At 37.9% G+C, this 22,724-nt stretch overlaps 1 protein-coding gene across 1 annotated transcript; it reads right to left on the reverse strand.

Annotated features, from left to right (window-relative positions):
• Nucleotides 1-516: 516 nt before the first annotated feature.
• Nucleotides 517-22,403, reverse strand: fut9a (fucosyltransferase 9a). Its single transcript, XM_007233649.3, has 3 exons — nucleotides 21,946-22,403; nucleotides 15,499-15,675; nucleotides 517-7,572 (listed from the first exon to the last, which is right to left on the reverse strand). Exon 3 carries the CDS (start codon nucleotides 7,562-7,564, stop codon nucleotides 6,485-6,487), a length of 1,080 nt encoding a protein of 359 aa, XP_007233711.1. The 5' UTR covers nucleotides 7,565-7,572; nucleotides 15,499-15,675; nucleotides 21,946-22,403; the 3' UTR covers nucleotides 517-6,484.
• Between the last annotated feature and the right edge of the window lie 321 nt (nucleotides 22,404-22,724).

Consider the following 22,724-nt stretch of genomic DNA (forward strand, 5'->3'; position numbering starts at 1 on the left):
GTATATAGTTTTCTTTGTGTGTCCTGATCCTCAAAATACTGAAAGGCATAGTCTGCTCTAAGTGCTCATTTTTTTAAATGTATCCTAGAGGTGTGATTATTGATTATCAAGAAAAATAAATCCACCTGATGCTGTATGCCATGTATATTGTCAAAGTAATAATTAATAAACCATGTAATTAACTATATATCATCAATATTCTTATGCTTTTAACTCATAAACACTCTAGTCTAACCATTTTTGAAAAGATATCTTAGGTGTGAATATATTTAAAGTCTGTACATTCAAAAACATGATCAGTTCCAGGAAAATATAACAATTCTGCTTCCTTTTATATTTTAAATGATTATATTTTTGAGCAGCCGTATGTCTTCTGGAGTAAAAGAGATCAGGGCATGTGTCTGTCTGATATAATTACTGTGTTATAAGACTTGGAAGAGGAGCTGAAAACAAAAAAACTGAGAAAAAACACCAAAACATCCTAGAGTTAATGAACATAGATTGAGATTCACAGCAGACAGTTTAACACAAGTGCAGTTTAATTTAGTCACTTTATTTTCATGACACTAACAGACATCTACGATAAATCATTTGGCAAACAATGTTTTGGCAGAGTATTTTGCAATGATCGGCTCAAGAGGCGCTCCAGTACTTTTGCACATAGGGAATGTAGGTCGTTTCCGATGGGAGTCCGTAATGCATAGAGAACCCACTCCGCCGTGTCACCAGCCTACACGTACGATCCAACGATCCAGCGGGGGCACCGAGCCGGAAACATACACCACTGACCAAGAGTCGAGATGCAAAGACTGCTCGTTTTTAAAGGGAACGAAGAGCTCACAGCGAAAGTTTGTGCCGAGAAAGAGAGTGAGAGCGCGAGAGAGAGGATTAGAGAGAGAGAGAGAGAGAGAGAGAGAGAGAAAAAGAGAACGAGGACGATGATGAAAATACAGTACAAATGTGTTCCATGATCGCAGTCAGGAAGCAACCTGTTTCACAAAAGAAACGTGTACATATACAAACACAAAACCATAAAGAAAAGTTTTTCTTCTCGTTTTTTGATATTTCTTCACATTTTTCGTCACTTCTGAGACGTACTCTGAGTCAGAGTGAGAGCAGCCACTGTTGCAATGAATCACACACTCAGGGATAGGTATAAATGCCAACTCTCGGATGAATTTCCTCTAGAAGGCATCATCAGTCTGATAGTGTCAAAAGGATTAGTGCTAATCCTCAAACCGTCCATTTTCCTTGGGAGCGCTGCCTTTGCCGGAGGAGAATGGCCTGGCCTTTTCTTCTCCTCCGTTTCTCTTCATCACGAAAGGCCTACTTTCCTCATCACGTTTCAGTGCATTCAATTTGTCCTCACAGTATCCAACAGCTACAGGTTAGAAATCCTCAAACAGTTATTTACAGTACATACAGAGTGATCACAGCTGATTCTTCTTCATCAACAAACATTAAGGATTGGTCAGAAAATAGAACTGTGTACAGCTGGCATGAAACAACAGTGTAAAAAAAACGAAACAAATAAAGTCCAGTTTGTGTTCATTTCATCAGTTTTCATCTGATCACAAGAGCAATACAGAGAATATTGTGAACTGGAACCAACAGCTCACTGTTCAACCAGCAACACCTTCTGTCAAAATTCATTAAGATTACAGAGCACTGGAAAAAAACAGCGCTTTCAGTATGAATAAATGCGAAATAAAACGCGCATCAGCACAACTGCCGTCTTTCTGCTTACGTTTGGCAGCAGCTGCAGCGCTGCTTAATCATGTTTAAATCATGTGCAATCCACAGACAACATTACAATTCTGATTCAAAGCACTGTTTTGTGATAAAGCAAAAAAAAAAATCATACTGGCATATTGCAGCATCTTCTGACCGATATAGTCATGATATAATATGAAACCATATGAGACTGTGTATAAGAGTAGACGCTACGCCCCCATTCACTCCCTTTCAAATTGTTTCAAAGCTAAAAGATGTCAGAGAAAGAAATAGAAGCTGCCATCTTGTTTGCGCTTGCAAAGTAAAAAAAGTATAAATCTCTAAACCAGGACTGATTTTTACTTTACTTTACTTTACTCAATCAACAGCACACCTAGGGTGTGCAGTTCGCTTGAAACGCTCGAATCGCGTTTCTAACATTGAACGATTCAGAATCGATTCTCATTTTTAAAAAATCTTTTTTTTTTTGCGGGTGCAGCTACTGTTGTGCGGAGCTCATAGAGTCTCGGGGAGCTCACCTACTGTCCTCCTGTTAAAGAGCTCCGCAGGACAGTAGCTAAGCTCGGCGGTACAGTTAAAAAAACTCTGCACGATAGTAGCTAAGCTCTGTGGTACAGCTTAAAAGCTCCACGCGACAGTAGCTAAGCTCCGCGGTACAGTTAAAAAAGCTCTGTGCGACAGTAGCTGAGCTCTGCGGTACAGTTAAAAAGCTCTGCGCGACAGTAGCTGAGCTCCGCGGTACAGTTTAAAAGCTCCGCGGGACAATAGCTGAGCTCCGCGGCACAGTTAAAAAGCTCTGCGCGACAGTAGCTGAGCTCTGCGGTGCAGTTAAAAAGCTCTGCGCGACAGTAGCTGAGCTCTGCGGTGCAGTTAAAAAGCTCTGCGCGACAGTAGCTGAGCTCTGCGGTGCAGTTAAAAAGCTCTGCGCGACAGTAGCTGAGCTCTGCGGTGCAGTTAAAAAGCTCTGCGCGACAGTAGCTAAGCTCTGTGGTACAGTTAAAAAGCTCCGCGGGACAATAGCTGAGCTCCGCGGTACAGTTTAAAAGCTCCGCGGGACAATAGCTGAGCTCCGCGGCACAGTTAAAAAGCTCTGCGCGACAGTAGCTGAGCTCTGCGGTGCAGTTAAAAAGCTCTGTGCGACAGTAGCTGAGCTCTGTGGTACAGTTAAAAAGCTCCGCGGGACAATAGCTGAGCTCCGCGGTACAGTTTAAAAGCTCCGCGGGACAATAGCTGAGCTCCGCGGTACAGTTAAAAAGCTCTGCGCGACAGTAGCTGAGCTCTGCGGTGCAGTTAAAAAGCTCTGCGCGACAGTAGCTGAGCTCTGCGGTGCAGTTAAAAAGCTGTGCGCGACAGTAGCTGAGCTCTGCGGTGCAGTTAAAAAGCTCCGCGGGACAATAGCTGAGCTCCGCGGTACAGTTAAAAAGCTCCGCGGGACAATAGCTGAGCTCCGCGGTACAGTTTAAAAGCTCCGCGGGACAATAGCTGAGCTCCGCGGTACAGTTAAAAAGCTCCGCGGGACAATAGCTGAGCTCCGCGGCACAGTTAAAAAGCTCCGCGAGACAGTAGCTAAGCTCCACGCGACAGTAGCTAAGCTCGGCGGTACAGTTAAATTGCACATAGTTCTCTGGGTTCTCAGTCACATTCACAATGCAGCCGGTTGTCTAAGCGAACGCATGGGCAAACAGCAAGTATGTTTCTACCCTAACAATTAAGTTGCTGTAACCGTTCATGATCTGACCTGCAGCATTAAGTAATAGCAATAGAAATGAAATGTTGTTGCATGTTCATAGTCATTATTAACTGTTTTACGAATTCATGTTGTACTGCAACCAGCCAGTTTTCACATCAGCACTATTTGGTTTGGTTTAAACGGACTCTGATTTGTTCGTACCCTTAGTTCGGTTCGATTGAGCAGGTGTGAAGACAGCAATCGCACTCGGGTGCAGATCATAAACAAACTCTGAAGCGGTTCGCTTGTAGTAAGAACGTAATCCGGTCTCGATCTGACCCAGCTGTCAAATATACTCCTATTCTGTAAGCCAGGGGTCGGCAATTAAGTAGGCCCAGATGTTTTCCAAGCCATTACATGGTGGCTTTTGAAAAATGAAGTGTAATGGGATGGAGTGCTACTACAGCTCTCCAGCCCAGAGGGTTGTTGAACTCAATTGCAGAACAGTTGATCTCAAAGCAGGTAAACCCAAGAAAAAAGGAAAAAATAAATAGTGAATTGGGACATGGCCGGGGAAAAACGGCCTTATAAGGAGATAGGGAGCCCAAGAACGGGCTGAAAAACTAGAACGGACGGAAAGTAAAGTCACGCCGAGGGGAGGATGTAAACAAAAGCTCACCAGAGAAGCATTTTATTTTTTATTTTTTCCAATATCTTTCATTATAGTTCAAACAACCTCATGGGCCCGATGTTTCATACCACGGGCCGTCTATTGCCGACCACTGCTTTAAGCTAAACTGCTGATAAGGTGCAGTTTAAAATGATATAGTATTAGCAAGATAACGCCATATAATTAAGGTTTACTACCACAGCTATGAACAAACGCTGTCTCTGCTGCTCCATGCTGTTTATACACCTAGAGAGCGCTCTGTGCAGAGTTCACTGCTCGCAGCTGCGCGACTCAGTTTAGTGCGTGTACATCTGTGCTGCACATCCCATTGAAAACACTGTGTTTAGCAGAAAGCGCAACAGCGTTCTGTGTTAAAGCAGCTTTACACTGCACAGATACTTTCTTGCTCCCGTGCAAGACAGCTCTGACCAATCAGAGGAGATGATGTGTTTGCGTGATTTATTGGTGAACATTTTGGTGCGTTTTGGTTTGTGCCTGTGTGAAACCAAACCAAACTTCACTTCACTTGGACCACAGCAGCTTTGTTTGGCTTTGATTTCAGCAGTAAACAGTGTTAACAGAGCTGTAATTTGAGGAACGGTTTGGAAAAATCTACTACAGTCTATTTCCAGTCCTTTAGGCTGCACTGTAAACTCAATGATGGCAGTCTGAGACGCTTGGTCTGGGAGGAGAAGGGTGCAGGCCTACCAAATCTATAGGAAAGTCTGGCTCCACCTCTGATCTTTACTGCGCAAACTCTGGTTGAAAATTTGATAAAATGACAGACATTTTTGGCTTGTTTTTTCAGTGGAAAGGAAAAGCAGCGAAGCAAAGCGTCCACTCTTATATACAGTAACTGTTCAAACCCCATAGTAGATTCAGTGCAGAGCTTAATTCACTCTTGTTCCAGCAAGCAGAGAAAACTGTTCTACTGACGACTTGGGGTGGCTTCATGAATCTCGTTGATAGAGCGCTACTAATGAGAAAATATATTTTTTATTTTAATTTAAATAAAGCCTACTCTAACTGTGCTAGGAGCTAAATTGCATTTAGCACAGCATTTGGCATGTGCTTGCTACGCATTTCAAAAATACGTTCTTAGCTTTTTCACTTATTTAACTTATTTAGTTCAATATTTCTTTCTTGGTCTTTCATGATCTCCTGTGGGAAGGAAATCTTTGGCACCATGTTTGCGAAGCTTATATTTTTGTAGAGTTATGATGTCCCTAAAATAAAGGGATGCTTTCCCCTCCATTAACTTATTAACGACATCTGCAGTGAATGTAAACTAAAATCTAATATAAAAAACCTTGTCCCAAAAAAACACACGATGAAAACATGACAGCGAGTGAAATCATGCATGCACTTGGTCAAACCCATATGGTGGCATTTGCTAAAAGATTATCTGTATGCATGTGAATGCTGCAGTCCCACACACTGCCATATGCATTCTGGACTTGTGCTCTCAATTCAGTGTTTTACCATCTGCTAGACAAAAGATAATGCAACATTTAAATATTTAAAAAAAAAAAAATACAGTACAGTACTGTGATGCATTCCCAGGCGCTGCGTGCTACCACTGTGTGTATGAATGCAGTTAAACTCATTTTGTAGCTGAAGAAATAATAAAAAAGTAATGCCAGTGTTGCGCCGTGTGACGTTACACATCACTGCAGTCAAAACGCAAAACTCTCTCACCTGGCTGTGCAAGTTACGTCCGTACAAAAATATGGAGAGAGAAAATAAAAAATAAAGGCAGATATCGTCCAAAAAAAGACACGAAAGAATAAAAAGACACAAATTGCACACAATACAGCAGATGGACTACACGCACAAATTCAGTTCAGTTCTGTAAACACTGCATAGATGATGACCGACGAACACTAACATCTACGACGTCACGTCAGAATGAAATAATAAATAATACACAAATATATTTATAACGGTTACATGATTATTCCGTCTGTGGCGATACCTTTTAAGGTGTGGTCGACAACAGTAGTGTATGCAGACGTACAGCATATGTGTGCAGGTGGACCGCCGTTCTGAATCACATTGAACGTTGAGGTGTGTCTGCGTGTTAAATAAGAAGGCAGTAAGAAAAACACACAGTAGCAAATGTCGTCACATAATAATAATAATAATAATTAAAAATACGCTCTCTCGCTCTTTGCATTCAAACGAATAAATATGGAGGATGGTGTAAACTAGCAGAGACTAGCAAAGACTAGCGAAGACTAGCAAAATAAATTAACATCTACATCATACAAAAATAAAACCAGGCAATCTATGTGGCTCACGGGAGACCCTCCTCCCTCCCTTCTTCGTCTGATTCGAATGAAATGGAAATCTCGAGAGCTTGAGAATTTTGAGAAATCGGATTCGGCCGAACTCCAGGTGTCGGCTCACCATTAACCCCAATACCATTTGTCGAGATTATTAAAAGCCTTGTACTCATTGTGCCTTCTGATGTAATCGCAAGCAAGGCAAGTGTGCTCGGCCCAGAAATAGGCTTTCTTCACCTTGAAGTGCTTGCGCCAGTCAAAATACCTCAGGTAGAGCTCCTCGTTTTTATCCAGAAACAGAAGATACTCAGCCAGCTCCTTCGGGGAGGAGAAGTCATCCACGTGGACGAAGGCATCGCCCTCCACGAAATTCTGATAGTTCTCCCTCGGTGGGCCCAGAACCACGGGCACCGTGCCGACGGAGAGAGGGTTGTACAGTTTCTCTGTGATGTAGTCTTTGTGAATTGAGTTCTCGAACGCCAAGTAGAACTTACAGCTGGCGATGGTGGGGAAATAGTCCTGATCCGATATGTACTCGCCGAACGCTTGGCCGTACGCATGAATCTCGATGTGCTTGTACAGTTCATTGTAGTACTTTACTCTGACATGATCAGGGTTCCAGTTGCTCACGATCCAGCAGATCAGCTTGTTCTTGCTCGGCGGAACGAAATCTTCCTCAGACGGAGACGCGACGATGGCTCCGTAAGGCACTTCGATATCAGCGTCCTGCCGATAGTTCAGAGTCAGATTGAACAAGTTTTCAATCCCGGGTAACTGAGACGAATGCGACGGCGACTCCAAATTCATCCAAATCCATTTCTGAAGGGGAGGCCGATACGCCGGCGGCATGTTGGACAGGTCAGTGCTGATGTCCCTGTGATGGATAACGACGGCATCGGACTTGTTGTAAAGGTTCCGGTCGGCCGTGATAAAACAGCCCTCGATGCTGAAGAGAGAGCCGCAGACGTTCAGGTCGTAGGTTTCTCCGAAAGGCCAGAGCCAGACGAGCACCGTGGTCTGGTTCTGTTCGCTCCTGTTGGACAGCAGGCTCTTCACGCGGGCAGTGGAGGTTTCCGATTCGACGGGGCCTGACAACCAGCTAGTGGACGGTTTGATGTACATCAAAAACAAAGTCACAAAGCAGCCCAGTAAGAAGGTACCAAGCAGAAGGGGTCGTAGAATCCTGTGGGTTGGTGCAGATGGCATACTCTGGCCTTTAAAAAAGAATAACATTATCAGGAATTGCTGTGGTAAAGTTTGCACTTTAGATTCATTCATGTTATTCCTCTATATCTCTCTATATATTTTTTTTATCCTATTATATTTCATTATATTTTAACTTTACTTTTGATCTTTATTTTACAGATCTTATCTTATTATTGAAAGAATTTCATTAATAGCATGTAGTTAATCATAGTAAGGCTGTAAGATTAATTAAATTCATTTGATTGTTGATAACAGAAATCGTACATCTTTACGTATACAGTTCTGAAAAGAAAGTTAAGAGAGCACTTCAGTTTCTGAATCAGTTTATCTGATTTTGCTATTTATAGGTTTATGTTTGAGTAAAATGAACATTGTTGTTTTATTCTATAAACTACAGACAACATTTCTTAAAAATTCCATTCAGAGCATTTATTTGCAGAAAATGAGAAATGGCTGAAATAACAAAAAAAGATTCAGAGCTTTTAGACCTCAAATAATGCAAAGAAAACAACAAATTAATACTCATAAAGTTTTAAGAGTTCAGAAATCAAATATTTGGTGGAATAACCCTGGTGGTTTTTAATCACAGTTTTCATGCATCTTGGCATCATGTTCTCCTCCACCAGTCTTGCACACTTTGATTTTATTTTTTTAGTTTTTAGTCTTATTTTTTTTCCAGAGCTGTAGAAGGAAATCTGGTCAGTGTAACATTTACTCATTTAATTTTCTGACCGCTTCTAAATGCAAAAATAGAAAATTGGATGTAAAAACTCCATGTATTACTCCGCCACATACAGGTAACCTAGCAACGATGCAGCGCTTACAAGCCAAACAGCACAGCTACAAATGGAGTGTTTACACATTATAGCACTACCTCTCGTGAATTATTGCTTAAATATAAAATTATTACTGTTCCTAAAAAATTATAGATGTTTTTTGTGAATGTGAAAATGTAAATGTGAAGGAAACAGTAGTTTGTGCATAATTTTAATGGTACTGCTTGTTACATTTAGAAAACAGAAGTTGAACTTAAAATCATAATTTAGAATCACTGAAGGAATAATCATAAACATATTTGTATATATTTAAACATGCACACATAATAAAACTACACTGTAATGTAGAATTATGCTATACTTTTAATTATGAATAACTGCTTCAGAATCATGTTGAGACTCCACTAGCTTGTAAAAAGGAGAACAGCATCTCTATATTTGTTATTCTGGCTTGGCACACTACTACCTGCACTTTAAAGCATTGGTAAAGCATGAATAAAAATATATTAGTCATATTAGAGTAGACTCCTGTATAATGTAACTCTACCTCTTTAATCTTTGTTTACCCTTTAAAAGAAAAGTGTAATTAAGTATATTTTTTTAAAGTATACTAAACATGAAAAATTACATACTTTTTAAAATTTAAATGTGTACTTACATACTAAATACATACTAAATGTACTATTTTGGAACAAATTATGGCAACTTAAGTATATTTCAATTAAGCTTTAAATAAGCTATATTTAAATACAACATCAAAGCTTAAAAAATGTTGCTTTTGAGTGCTTTTTCGTACAACTCCTGCAAACTAAAGTAGATTTAAGTACTCTGGAAGTATATTGTAAATTTTGCATATTGATGCACATATTGTGTACACCTTAATGCTACTGGAAAAAATACACTAAAAAGTACACTTTAGGCAGTAATATATTTATTGCCAGTACATATATTTTCTATCAACACAACGTACAATTTAAAGCATATTGCTTAAAAATACAAAACAATTATGGAAAGACAGAGAAAGTATATTTAATGTGTATTTTCGTAAAGTATATTAAATAGAAAATGCACTTTTAGTATTCTTTACCTAATTTGAACTTACTTTTAATGCTTTTAAGTATATTTTATAAAGGTAAAGCATGTCATTTAGGGGTAAGTTAAAGTGCAAATTACACTTCCTGACTGCAGAGGGAGCCAAGGAGCAAGAAAATACAACTTCTCTAATAATACTGCTTTAACTGATTTTCTGTACCAATATTTATCTGGTTGGTGGAACTTGGTTTAATTTACTCAGTTTAATGTTCTTACACTATATTTTCATGTATTTTGTATTTTTACTCATTAATATTAACAAGGAAATTAATTTGCTTTTTCTCCAGTCCATTGTAGTCACTAAATTTGAGTTATATATATATTTTTTTCTATTCACAAGGTTTACATTATATCACTTCATTACACGATTATAAGAAAAGAATATAGCCGCAAGCGGCAATCATCGGGTTCAAGCACCAACTTGCACAATGGTGCCTACTGGAGCATTGAATGGTGATGTGTAAGAAGGTCTAATATGATTGGAGATGCCCTGTCACATTTAGAAATTATCAAGTTTTTCACCTGTTATTAATGTTGAGCAGAGGCCTTTCAACCTGATCAGTGCTTAAATTCACATGTAAATCTAGTGAACTTTGTAGGATATTCATTAAGTGAGTTAGAACTAGTCAAAAGGTGTCTACATGTTATTGGTATTGATCAGGTGGCTTCAACCAGAATGTTCACAAAGTGGTATTCAGATTGACCTTTGAACCTTTGCAGAACAAGCTGAAATGTTTGACCAAACAAGTTTAAATTAACACAAAGGAGTGAATGTTCTGATATGACATGTAATTACGAAGTTATTATAAATCTAGTTCTGAATTAAATGGCGCTTCATCAAGCACCAACTAGCACAATGGTGCCTACTAGAGCATAGGATGGTGATGTGTAAGAAGGTCTGACACAATTGGAGACATTCTGTCACATTTAGAAATGATCAAAAGTCTTTCACCTGTTATTAATGTTGAGAAGAGGCACAAAGGAGTGAATGTTCTGATATGACATGTAATGTCAAGTTATTCTTAATCTAGTTCTGTATTAAATGGCGCTTCATCAGAGTGATATTGTACAGAGGTCTTTAACATTGTGAGATTACAGCAAATACTGCAGAGTTACAGCAATTTAGGTTAGAAATTCCAAGGACGCACAGATTGCTTGATGCCTGGAGAGTATTGTATGTGAAATTTTCACAAATGTTTTTAATGAACATTTACCTAGAGACTCTACAGTGTGCAGCAAGACTGAAATGGAGGTGATAGGCCAAATATCCAGAGAGTAGTTTCAATATAGCTATTTTCAAACAATTAGCAATTATGAATGAACAAAGCACTTTTTAAACATAGTTGTATTGAGAAATTTGTCAGAGCCATTGTACTAAATATGGCAAAAACAATTAGATGTCAAAATAGTACAGCATGATTGACATATACTCGTTTTTTTGGAACAGCGCCCCCCAGTGGGCGGATTGTTTCAGCACTTTGCAGGTCACTACAGTGTCTCCACCTGAACATAACTTCCAAATATCATCCAGATTGGGCAACATTCAGCCTGCCAAAATGTCTGCTGAATGCTGATTGGCTGATGGTGTTCAGCCATGTTGATTGATTAAGTTGCCCTTTGAACATCCTTTAGAGGCTGTATGATAGATTCTGCATGCAAAGTTTCAACTTGCTAGGTTGCACGGTTGCTGAGAAACAGTGCTCCAAATTTACCTCTTGAAGTGAATGGGGCATATATCCGGAAGGACTAATTTGCATATGGCGGCCATATTGTTTACATATTTCAACTTTTTCTTAATGAATATTGAAGCGCATGCTCTCACGAGTGTTTTGATACCAAACATGCCAGGATTGGTCAAAATTCCTAGGACTAGTTTGCAAAAGTAGGTTTTGCATATTGTGCAAATTAGCACAAAATCTATATAGACGGAAGTGCATGGTCCAAATTGGTCCAAATTGTTGGTATTGACCCAAGGAATCCATCAAAAAAAGAATTTTGAATGTAGGTCTTATGGTTTTTGAGTTATTGAGAAAATTGTGAAAAATGAATTTCCTTGTTTATAGCGCCACCACTTGACCAATCGGTGCCATTTTTGTTGTCCACCGAGATGCACTGATCCTACATCTACCTACCAAGTTTCATTTCTCTATGACTTACGGTTTAGGCTGCACAACTGTTTTTACAGGAGAAAAAGAATAATAATAAGAAGAAGAAGAAGAAGAAGAAGAAGAAGAAGAAAAATCTTAGCAAAAACAATAGGGTTCTACGCACCTTCGGTGCTTGAACCCTAATAATCCTGTTTTATTCTCACAGAAGGGAAATATGCAAAAAATAAAAATAAAAATGTGCTGTGCATTGGCCGGGAATCGAACCCGAGCCTTAACAGGAATGAAAGTAACAATAATGAGTTTTTAGCATATAATTAGCAAAAACATAAAAAATAGCTAAATGGTGGCTATGCAAATAGCATGAGCACATTCTAGGGATTTTCCCAAAATTTGTATTTTTAAAAATTAACCAATAAGATCCAAGAATTAATTTAGCTAACAGGACAGATTGAACTTTTTGGTCTTCCCGTGGTCTTCAGAAGAACCAACTAGATGTGACTTTTAGATATTTCAGATGGGGTAATTAGTTATGGTCACAGGAATAAGTGTTACAAAGGGACAAATCTAAAATGTGTATTTTTACTTAAATAGTATGGTTTTGTTATTTTAAAAAGGTTTGGATTACATTAGATAGGATTTAGATAGGAGTCGCACAACAACACAAAAAAAATACATCGCTGAAGGACTTTAATAATTATATTTAATGGTAAAGTTTATAGTTAGAGTGTGGGGACGGGTAACAAAAGCAGTTTTTCAGTGTTCTAAGTAGTTTTTATTAATGTTTTACTTATCTTACTTTTGCAATTAGGTAAATTATGATATTATTAATATTAATGATATACAAGGGAATAACTTTTCAGTCAAAGTAAAACTATTTTCAGTGTCTTCTTCTCATACTTCCCATGTTTTATAATACTTCAGTAGGTATTTATACCCTGTATTTTGTGGAATTTAAAGTAATGAAAGGCACAAAAAAGTATTTCAGCACCTTGGACAAAGAAAAAATTAAGCTTCCTTCCTATTGGCTGTTTTTCTGTTACAACTTTTCACAACTGGCCCCCGCGTGGCAGGCGAGAATTCTACCACTGAACCACCAATGCTGAGCTGCCATGTAACTCTGGTGGAGTACCATAAGAAGATTCATAAACTGGTGTTATACCAGTACAGAACTTTAATAAACTGGTAGAAATACTCATGTACAAACCAATAAAAGTAGAAAAAAGCTTTTGTTTCTTAATTTAAGATAGTCTTTCATAATTTAAGATAATCTAAAAGTAGGCTATCATGCTTAAACTACAACTACAAACTACAAACAAAAGCCACTCGGGGTTCATTGTCTTCATTTAGGAACGAGCAAAGCTCATAACTTCACTGTTCAAATATTCTTTCCAATAATACCTCAGTCTGCACCATAAACAGGTTACATTTTAATATCTAGCCCTATGGATGACAGGTGGTGTCTGATCTAATGCAGAGTATCAGCATTGGGCAGTAGGAGTGGGCAATATTATATCGTATACAATATATCGTGACACAGAAATATCATGATATTAAAAATCCATATCGTGATAATAGGGCTGTTCTGTCTTAAAAGTAGTCTATTATTTACTGTGAAGCTTTAGGTGTATTTATTGTATAATTGTTTTAGTTTGCAGTTTATATTCATGCACTAAATATTCTGCAATATTATTTGCTGCATTATATTATTTTATGCTATATTATTTATTTTGCCACATTATGATTATACTGTTATTCTCTTATACTATATTCCTGAAATGAATTAATTATTTTAGTTTTCCTATATCGCCTATATTTTCCTATATTGTTATCACAAAAATACCCTGAAATATCGTGATATTATTTTAGAGCCATATCGGCCACCCCTATAGGGCAGTATCTGCAAAAAAGTATGAATGAGTATATCAGTGTGTATAAACTAGGGGTGTGCCATATTGTATCGTACGCAATAATATCGCCAACATTATATTTTTTACTGTGTTTAGCAAAAAGAAAATTCACACTGTTCCCATTTCCCATTATATATCTGCTAGAGACAGATTATATCTGTCCAGTATAATTTATTTTACTTTAATCCTGGATATATGGAGATATTTGGAGTGCATTATCATTAGTATCATGATATTCTGTTTCTGATAAATTGATTGTATTTTTTTATATCTCAGTTAGGGGTGTGCCATATAATTTCTTTTTACATGATCTTAAATTAAAAGCAGCTCATTTAAAAGTATCTCAAAAAATTAGAATATTATTGAAAAGTTACTTTATTTCAGTAATTCAGTACAAAATGTGAAACTCATATATTATACAGATGTATTACACACAGAGTGATCGATTTTAAGTGTTTATTTCTTTTACAGCCAATGAAAACCCAAAAATCAGTGTCTTAGAAAATTTGAATATTATATAAGACCAATTGGTACTTTTGTCCTGCTGGAAAATGAAATCTGCTTCTCCAAAAAGTTGTCAGTAGCAGAGGGAAGCATGAAGTGCTGTAAGATTTTGTGGGAAAACAAAACTGAACTGACTTTAGACTTGATAATAAAACACAGTGGATCAACACCAGCAGATGACATGTCTCTCCAAAACCATCACTGATTGGTGGAAACTTCTTACTAGACCTCGAGCAGTTTGGACTGTGTTTCTCTCCACTCTTCCTCCAGACTCTGATCCCTTCATTTACTTTAAATGAAATGTAAAATGTACTGATGATCAGTGATGGTTTGGAGAGTCATGTCATCTGCTGGTGTTGATCCACTGTGTTTTATTATCAAGTCTAAAGTCAGTGCAGTTTTGTTTTCCCAGAAAATCTTAAAGCACTTCCCTCTGCTGACAACTTTTATGGAGATGTGGATTTAATTTTCCAGTAAGAATTAAGAAGCCTGATGATCATATCTCCTTTTATTTTAGTCCACTGGTATACAGCCCTTTTTACAGATTTCCCTTTTCAAACATACCAACAGCAAAAATAATAAAAAAAAATAATAATTTTTTGCACTATAAGGTGCACTTAAAATAGTTTAATTTTTCCAAAAATCGTCAGTGCGTCTTATAATCTGGTGCTCCTTATGTATGAATTCTACCGGTCAGGTATTAAGGAGCAGTAAAGCCACTCTGCTGAAGTACAGAGTTATACAGGAGATTCAGTTTAGTTCTCTAGCATAGAGACTCGAGCAGCATTAAAATAAGCCACTTACTGCGCTAAGCGCTAGCTTATTTGCTGTTCAGAGGTCAGTATTAACAGCCTGTAGCCTGCTGCTAACCCTGACTAGCACTGCTGAAGCAGCATTAGCATTAACTGCTGTTCAGAGTCAAGTATACTGGACTGTAGTCTACGTTTTTACCATGTTAAAACGAGTTATATAGGACAAACCGCTAGCTAATATCGCCTGGCTTACCGGAACACTCAGGGTTCCTCAGTGTAGCGCTGTCGGGTGGCATTAGCTGCTAACCGCGGCTAGCCTTAGCGGAAATCTGCAAATCTAAGCTTACTGTAAATAAACGAAAACACTTTACTCACCCAAATAAAAAGGTGTTTTTAGGAGATTAATCTGTGTAGATTAACATCCAGCGCTCATTTGACTTAAAAAATGTAATGTTTTTTGTTTATTAATTACAATATTGCCACCCAGCAGCGACACCTCTGTTCCTTACTAGTGTCGCATAATGCGCCTTATAATCCAGTGCATATTATAGTGCGAAAAGTAGGGTAGATATGACAAATTATATTTGGGTTGTCAGTCTGAAAAAGCTAACAAGATATGAAGCTCCATTGTAGTCTTAGATGTTACTCAGTATTTTTGGGATTCTTGTGTTTTTGGGCTGTTACTTTAGTTTTTCTACTCAAGTTGTTTTATTGTTAATCATTATTTATTATACACATAAACAGATATGTACTTAGGATTTACTGTAATGCCTGTAATTCCATATATTCCTTTACCTGGTAGGTTTGCTGTTGCAGGCAGGGAAAATGGTCTTGGGAAGCAGGTGCTACGTTTCAGGTTGTCTGCTGCTTTTTTTCGTTGTAAAAAAGCAGGATGTAGCTACAAAGGGCTGCACAGATTTGAGCCTCCAGGTGGTCCAGTCTTGGAAGGGCGGGTTTTCTCTGCGTGGATCCCTTCAGGAAAGATGAAACAATAATTATCTCATTTCTCCTCGTCTATCTCGCAAAACAAACTGCAGCATAGCGTGAATAAACGTGTACCAGGATGTAACGCTCTGAAAGCTTTGAGTGAAACAATAAATTAGCCCATTTATTAAATCGTCCTACATAATAATGGAGGAGGTGAGGGTTTTATGTGTGTGAAAGTGTGTGTGGGTGCATCTGATCTCAGTACATGGGAATACTGCCATCTTCAGGAGAGCTTCGTGAGCAGCCGTCTCCTGCAGGACTTGCAGAGATGCATATTGCATGAAGACGTACCCAAACAACACACAAGAGCACTGAGGATGAGCTGCTGCTCATTTCGCTCATTTTCCTCTCTATCCTGCCGCAGTTCTTTGTTACGCTCTGTCAGGAGCATCTTCTAAAGTTCAGTAGCCTGCCTTAATGCTGAGGCCGAGGAAAGGTCAGCATCTGAGGCTGCTGTATCTTTCTAATGGAGCGCAGTTTTAGCTTCAGATCTCAGCACTGACGGATCATTTTAGCGGCTTTTATCTGGAATAAACTCATGCGTTGACAGAATGTGACAGCTGTTTAAAAAGGCTTATCAATGCACACAACCAAATCCTCTTAAGCTAGGGTACAGAATCACAGCATTCTGCACTCAAACATGACATAACTGAGACTTCATAGATCCGGAGATGAAGTTCATAATAATTGCCGCATATTTGTATATATAAAACTGGAAAAAACAAGAGAGCACTTGAGTTCCTGAATCAGATTCTTTGATTTTGCTATTTATAGGCATATATTTGAGTCAAATGAACATTGTTGTTGTATTCTACGGACAACAAAAATCAGTTTTAAGAGTTCAGAAATCATTATTTGGTGGAATAACCCTGGTTTTTAAACACAGTTTTTATGCATCTGAACGAGAGGCTAAACCGTGGTTGATGTGTTTGATACATTGTGTTCTGTACATTTGGTTACAGTCTGGTTAGTATTGGTGTCGCACAAAAAGAGCCAATCAGCTTGCTGCTTGTGCAGACTTAAGAGTTTTAAGAGTTCAGAAATCAAGATTTCGTGGAATAACTCACCCTGGTTTAATCACAGTTTTCATGCATCTTGGCATCATGTTCTCCTCCACCAGTCTTACACACTGCTTTTAAACAACTTTATGCCTTTACTCCTGGTGCAAAAATTCAAGCAGTTTGGTTTGGTTTGATGGCTTGTGATCATCCATCTTCCAGAGGTTTTCAATTTGGTAAAATCACAGAAACTTCTAGAGCTGTATATACATATATATTAGGGTTGCATGGTGTATCATTTCAGCATTGTTTTCATAATGTTCAATAACATACATAAACAGTTTACGAAAATGTGCTTATTCTCTTGCTTGATACAAAAAAGAAAATTCACATTATTGCAATTTACTTGCCGTATCTTCCAAAGACAGATTATATCTGCCTAGTATGATTTACGTGACTGCAATATTGGATGCATAGAATACATTATTAATATGACAAGCTGGATTAGCAGCAAACAGCAAAATTACAAAGTGTCAGCTTTTTTGCTATATTTTGCAGACCTTGCATATACTGTGCTTGGGTACCTAGATACCAATATTTTTTGTACATTGCACCTTCACTGTACACTATCTAAGTTTAGGGCTGGGGCAACTCATTGACCTAATTGACGTAACTGATTAAAAAATATGTTCATTTGAATTGGCTGTGTCCCAAATCGCACATTAGCAAAGTGAATAGTGCGTTAAAAATATTGCACCACCCTTAGAAATGCATTAAAAAATGTAAAGAAACGGTAAGAAGTGTGAGAGTTGAAATGCAGCCATTTTCCTGCAAGGAACCAGCAGCTAAAAACTCGCCCTCGGGCTTCTAGTGTGGGAGTTTTCTGGACAAAGACCAACAGTGTGGTGCTCTGTAAGCTTTGTTGTAGATGTGTAGATGTATATATGGTAGCTATGCACGAGCACGTAGTTAGCACGTATCATAACAACAACGTAATGCTACCACATGGACCACCTGCCTCATGAAGAGCAGCTATCTATACTGTGGTGCTAGCAGTGCAAACGCTGTTATCATCATCTGCTTCAGCTGCTTTAACGATCGATTATCGTCGTTTTGTAGTCCTTTGTTACTTTTATGGTGGTGTACAAGTTAGAGCATGGGTTCTATTGTAGCCATCTATAGGCGAGCCGTCGGCCGTGCACCGTGCAACTTGATTTAGGGCGTGTCAGTGTGTCTTTGCTATCATAACGACAGGTAAAGTACACCTTGTGCTGCTCGAAACGTGCAAAGGGCATGTACTAATTCCCCTAATTAATCATGAATGTGTTTTAAGCATAATGTGCAATAACCAATCAGCTTGTCACTTGGCGTTCCTTTTAGGAACAAGATGAGCTCTGACTTTGGCAGATTGCTAGTTTAACAGCGCATCGCTTCTGCACTTCTTAGCAGAGGAATCTGCCAAGGTGCTCCAGCAGCTCATTTACGTGAACAGCATGTTATTTTATGATATATTGGGTTTGCAAACTGCTGCATAGGGGTTCAAATCAGTCAGTGGTGCAACTGTGTTTTCCGTTGCCAAGATAGCAATATGCCATAAATATCCCTGAACACAACTCACTTCAAAACTACCATGCATATGAGTGTAGATATATTCACAAGCACTGTTGCTTTTTAAACGATGGCACAAGGAGTGTAAATAGACTGTTGTCGGGGGTTAAGATAGCAATGAGCATCACAACGCGCCTTGTGCATGGTGTAAGATACCTTCCCATGCCTTAAACTAACATCACAGCCTGATACTACAGCCTGTACATCGTTCCATTATGTTATCAGCTACACACAAACCCCCTTTAAGTTATTTGATAAATTAGTAGTTGATTAGTAGTAAAAATAATAGTAGTTTGATTAATGTTGACAAAAATAATCTAATACATCTATACATAAGTGAACACTGGAATATAATCAAGAGGAAGATGGATGATCACAAGCCATCAAACCACCAAACTGAACTGCTTGAATTTTTGCACCAGGAGTAAAGCAGCATAAAGTTATCCAAAAGCAGTGTGTAAGACTGGTGGAGGAGAACATGATGCCAAGATGTATGAAAACTGTAATTAAATACCAGGGTTATTCCACCAAATACTGATTTCAGAAATCTTAAACATGTTATGAATATTAACTTGTTTTCTTTGCATTATTTGAGGTCTGAAAGCTCAGCATCTTTTTGTTATTTCAGCCATTTCTCATTTACGTAAACATACACCTATAAATAGCAAAATCAGAGAAACTGATTTCAGAAACTGAAGTAGTCTCTTAATTTTTTCTAGAGCTGTAAATTGAACTAGGTGTCTATACTATACTTGTACTTTGCAGTCACTTTACACTCCTTACATTCAATTCTGTCTTTTTTATATTTCGTATACAAGCAAACAAACTGTAATTAACAAAATGATCAATTTATCCACCAAATTACTCTATGTTTTCCTCATTCAAAGCCTGTTTACTACTTGTTTTCATTCACACAAACCTTCTTCTAGGTTTCTAATTTCTGCCTATGGGCCTCTTACAGGCTGTATAAAATACTCTTGCATATTATGCAAGAAATAAAGCCATGAGGGAGAGGAGCACAGCTCTATGCTGGCGTATGACTGCTTTAAAAAGCCCAGCCATTTCATTTGGAATATATTGTGATGTATTTAGGGCATGCAGAATGGTAGTAGGCTGGAGCTCATGTGTTTAGGATGGCAGAGAAAAAGAGCAATGAGAGATAAATGAGAAAAAGATGGGAAAGGCTCTAATTGTCCTTATTTTCTTGGGATAACAGAAAAGGCATTATACGAATAATACAAATAACATTATTATTATTATTACACCATCTAAAAATAATCATCAAAATACATCCATCATGCCTGCCTGCCTGCCTGTGTCCCAGATAGCTAAAGTATGTTGAACCAACATTCATTTTTCCGTTTTCTGTTTTAAGTGCAACTAAAACAACGTTAATCTGATCTCTGATGTCAGAACTGATTTATCTATGCACACTGATTTTACGTTGAAATAAAATGATGGTATTACTAAAAGCATAGTAATAAGAGTATAGGAGAGTGTCAGAACTTAGCCAATCAATGCAATGCATATAACCAACATTTATTCAATGTCAGAATGTCAGAATTTCAACACTAAGCAATGAATTAACATTAGTCAGAGTTAAATGTCGTTTTTGTTCAACATCTTCAACATTGAAATACATAGTTAATGCAATCAAAGAAAATTAACGTTGATTCAATGTTAGAATCTCAGAATTTCAATTAATTTTCTTCAACATATTCAACATTGAATTGTGTAGCTAATGCAATCATAGAAAATTAATGTTACCAATGAATTATTATTAGTCAATGTTAAATGTTTTTTCTTTAACAATGAATGATAGCTATTGCAACCAAAGAAAATAAACATTGATTCAATGTCAGAATTCCTACACTAACCAATGAATTAACGTTTAACATTGACTTTCAACATCTTTAACATTGAAAGATGTAGTGAATGCAACCATTCACTAACCAATAAATTAATTTTAGTTAATGTTAAATGTTGTTTATCTTCAACATTAAAAGATGTAGGCTAGCTAATGCAACCAAATAAAATGTATGCTGATTAAATGTTAGAACGTCCGTGTTTTTAAATGTTAGAACAGTGTTTAATGTTTTTTTCTTTAACACTGAATGATGTTGCTAATGCAACCAACCAGAAGAAACGTGGATTTAATGTCCGAATTTCAACACTAACCAATAAATTAACATTTAACATTGACTACTACTATTATTCAACATCTTCCACAATAAAAGACTACCATAAAGTTAAATGTTTATTTTTTTCTTAAATGCATTTTTTCTTTAACATCTTCAACATTGAAAGATGTAGCTAATGCAACCAAAGCAAATGAACACTGACTATATGTCAGAATTCCAACACTAACCATTGAATTAACATTTAGCATTGACTACTACTGTTTTTCAACATTTTCAATATTGAAAGATGTAGCTAACACAGCCAATTGAACATTGATTCAATGTCAGAAAGGTCTGAATTTCTAGACCAACCAATGAATAAACATTTAACATTGACTAATATTGTTTTTCAACATCTTCAACATTGAAAGACGTAGGCTAGCTAACCAAAGAAACAAACTAATTCTATCATATAGTCAAAAACCAAAAAATCAGTGTTAAATGTTGCTTTTTTCTTTAACATCTTCAATATTGAAAGATGTAGCTAATGCAACCAAAGAAAATGAACATTGACTGAATGTCAGAATTCCAACACTAACCAATGAATTAACATTTTAAAATTGACTATTACTGTTGATCAGCATTAAAAGATGTAGCTAGCTAGTGCAGCCAAAGAAAATTAACATTTATTCACTAACTGGTGAATTAACATTAGTCAGTGTTAAATGTTTAACATAAAAAGATGTAGCTAGGAAGTGCAACCCCCCAAAAAATAACATTTATTCACTAACCAATTAATTAATATTAATGTTAAATGTTGCTTTTTTAATCTTCAACATTGAAAGATGTAGCTTAGGCAACCAATTAAAAAATGAACGTTGATTCAATATCAGAATGACAAAATTTCAACATTAACCAGTGAATTAATAAAAGTCAATGTTAAATGTTGCTTTTCTTCAACACTGAAATATGTAGGCTAGCTAATGCAACCAAAGAAAATGAACGTTTATTCAATGTTCTTTGCTCTCAGGGGTGTGTGTATATGTGTGTGTATGTATGTGTGTGTGTATTCTCTCTCTGGCTTTGAGAGGACATCATTTAACTAGCTAGTCCTCTCCATCCAAGGTGAGCAGTGATTTTATTTAGAGCTGTTGAAGATGACTGACTGAAGGTCAACAGTCTTATTTAGGACACACCAGTGACTCGTTTTTTTCTGTAAAAATCGTTTTTTTCTGAATTAACCACACGTTTTTACAGCCAGTTCTGAGATTAAACGCATTGTGTTCGTCCTGAAAGGTCGTCAGAATGAGTCAAGGCTACACTGTCCACGTTTTCTCCGCTCAGAAAAGCCCAGAAATGCACAGGACTGTGATGGAAGGTGATGAAATGTGATGAAATTAGCTGCAACGTTAAGCCAATGTTAACGTTAATGTGATGAAGACTGAGGACTGGAGGCTGGCTCTGCTCGCATCCCCCCTCACTTTGAGGCAGAGGGGAGGGAAGAGAAAAGGAGAGATGTGCCCACTTACCATTCCCTTATCTGAGGGAAATTAGCATCATGCTATCGCTTTTCGCCTTCATCGTACCTCAGATTCCCGCCATCACACATCTGGAAAAATCCTCAGCGGCGGTAACGAGCAGTCGGGCTAATATCTGACACGGCTAGCTTGGTCCAGACGATACTCTAACCCATTTCAGCCCGATATCACCGAGTATCGCGTCAAATTTCGCGTAAAAATCCCACTTTTCGACGCATAATCAGAGGAAAAAACAGCTAGTTTAACTAGCCCGCTAAAACCGCTCCCACAGCGACCGTTACGCGATTTGAAATTACAGGCTGCCCACGCGCCAGTTACCTTTACACTGTTTACCGTTAACCCGTACGTTTTGCCGTTCCTTTTTCCCACACCCGCATTCCGGCAGCTCCCGCCTCTCCTCCTCAGCGATTGGCTACCACCGAACGCGCCTTCCGCACCGTGATTGGCCGCTGTGTCGCACTCGCGCAGCACACAGCCAATCGCAGCTTGGCAGCAGGCGGGATGGAGCGGAATACAGGTGGGGAATGAAATAATAGCGCCAGCCTTCCAATGCAATGCGGCTCTGTGAAGCGTGGACTGATCTGCACTCCAGTGAAGCAGTGAAGCAGCGCAACGCTGGGAATATGGGAATATATTTAACTCAATATATTTAACTGAATATATATTAACTGAACATATTTTCCTGAATATATTTATTTGATGCTTGCTGGGTAGACTGTTGAAGCCTCCATTAACATATACAAAAAGCATATATTACATAAAAAATAATA

This window comes from Astyanax mexicanus, chromosome 14 (genome assembly GCF_023375975.1).
Source record: "Astyanax mexicanus isolate ESR-SI-001 chromosome 14, AstMex3_surface, whole genome shotgun sequence".
In the NCBI taxonomy this organism is placed as follows: domain Eukaryota; kingdom Metazoa; phylum Chordata; class Actinopteri; order Characiformes; family Acestrorhamphidae; genus Astyanax; species Astyanax mexicanus.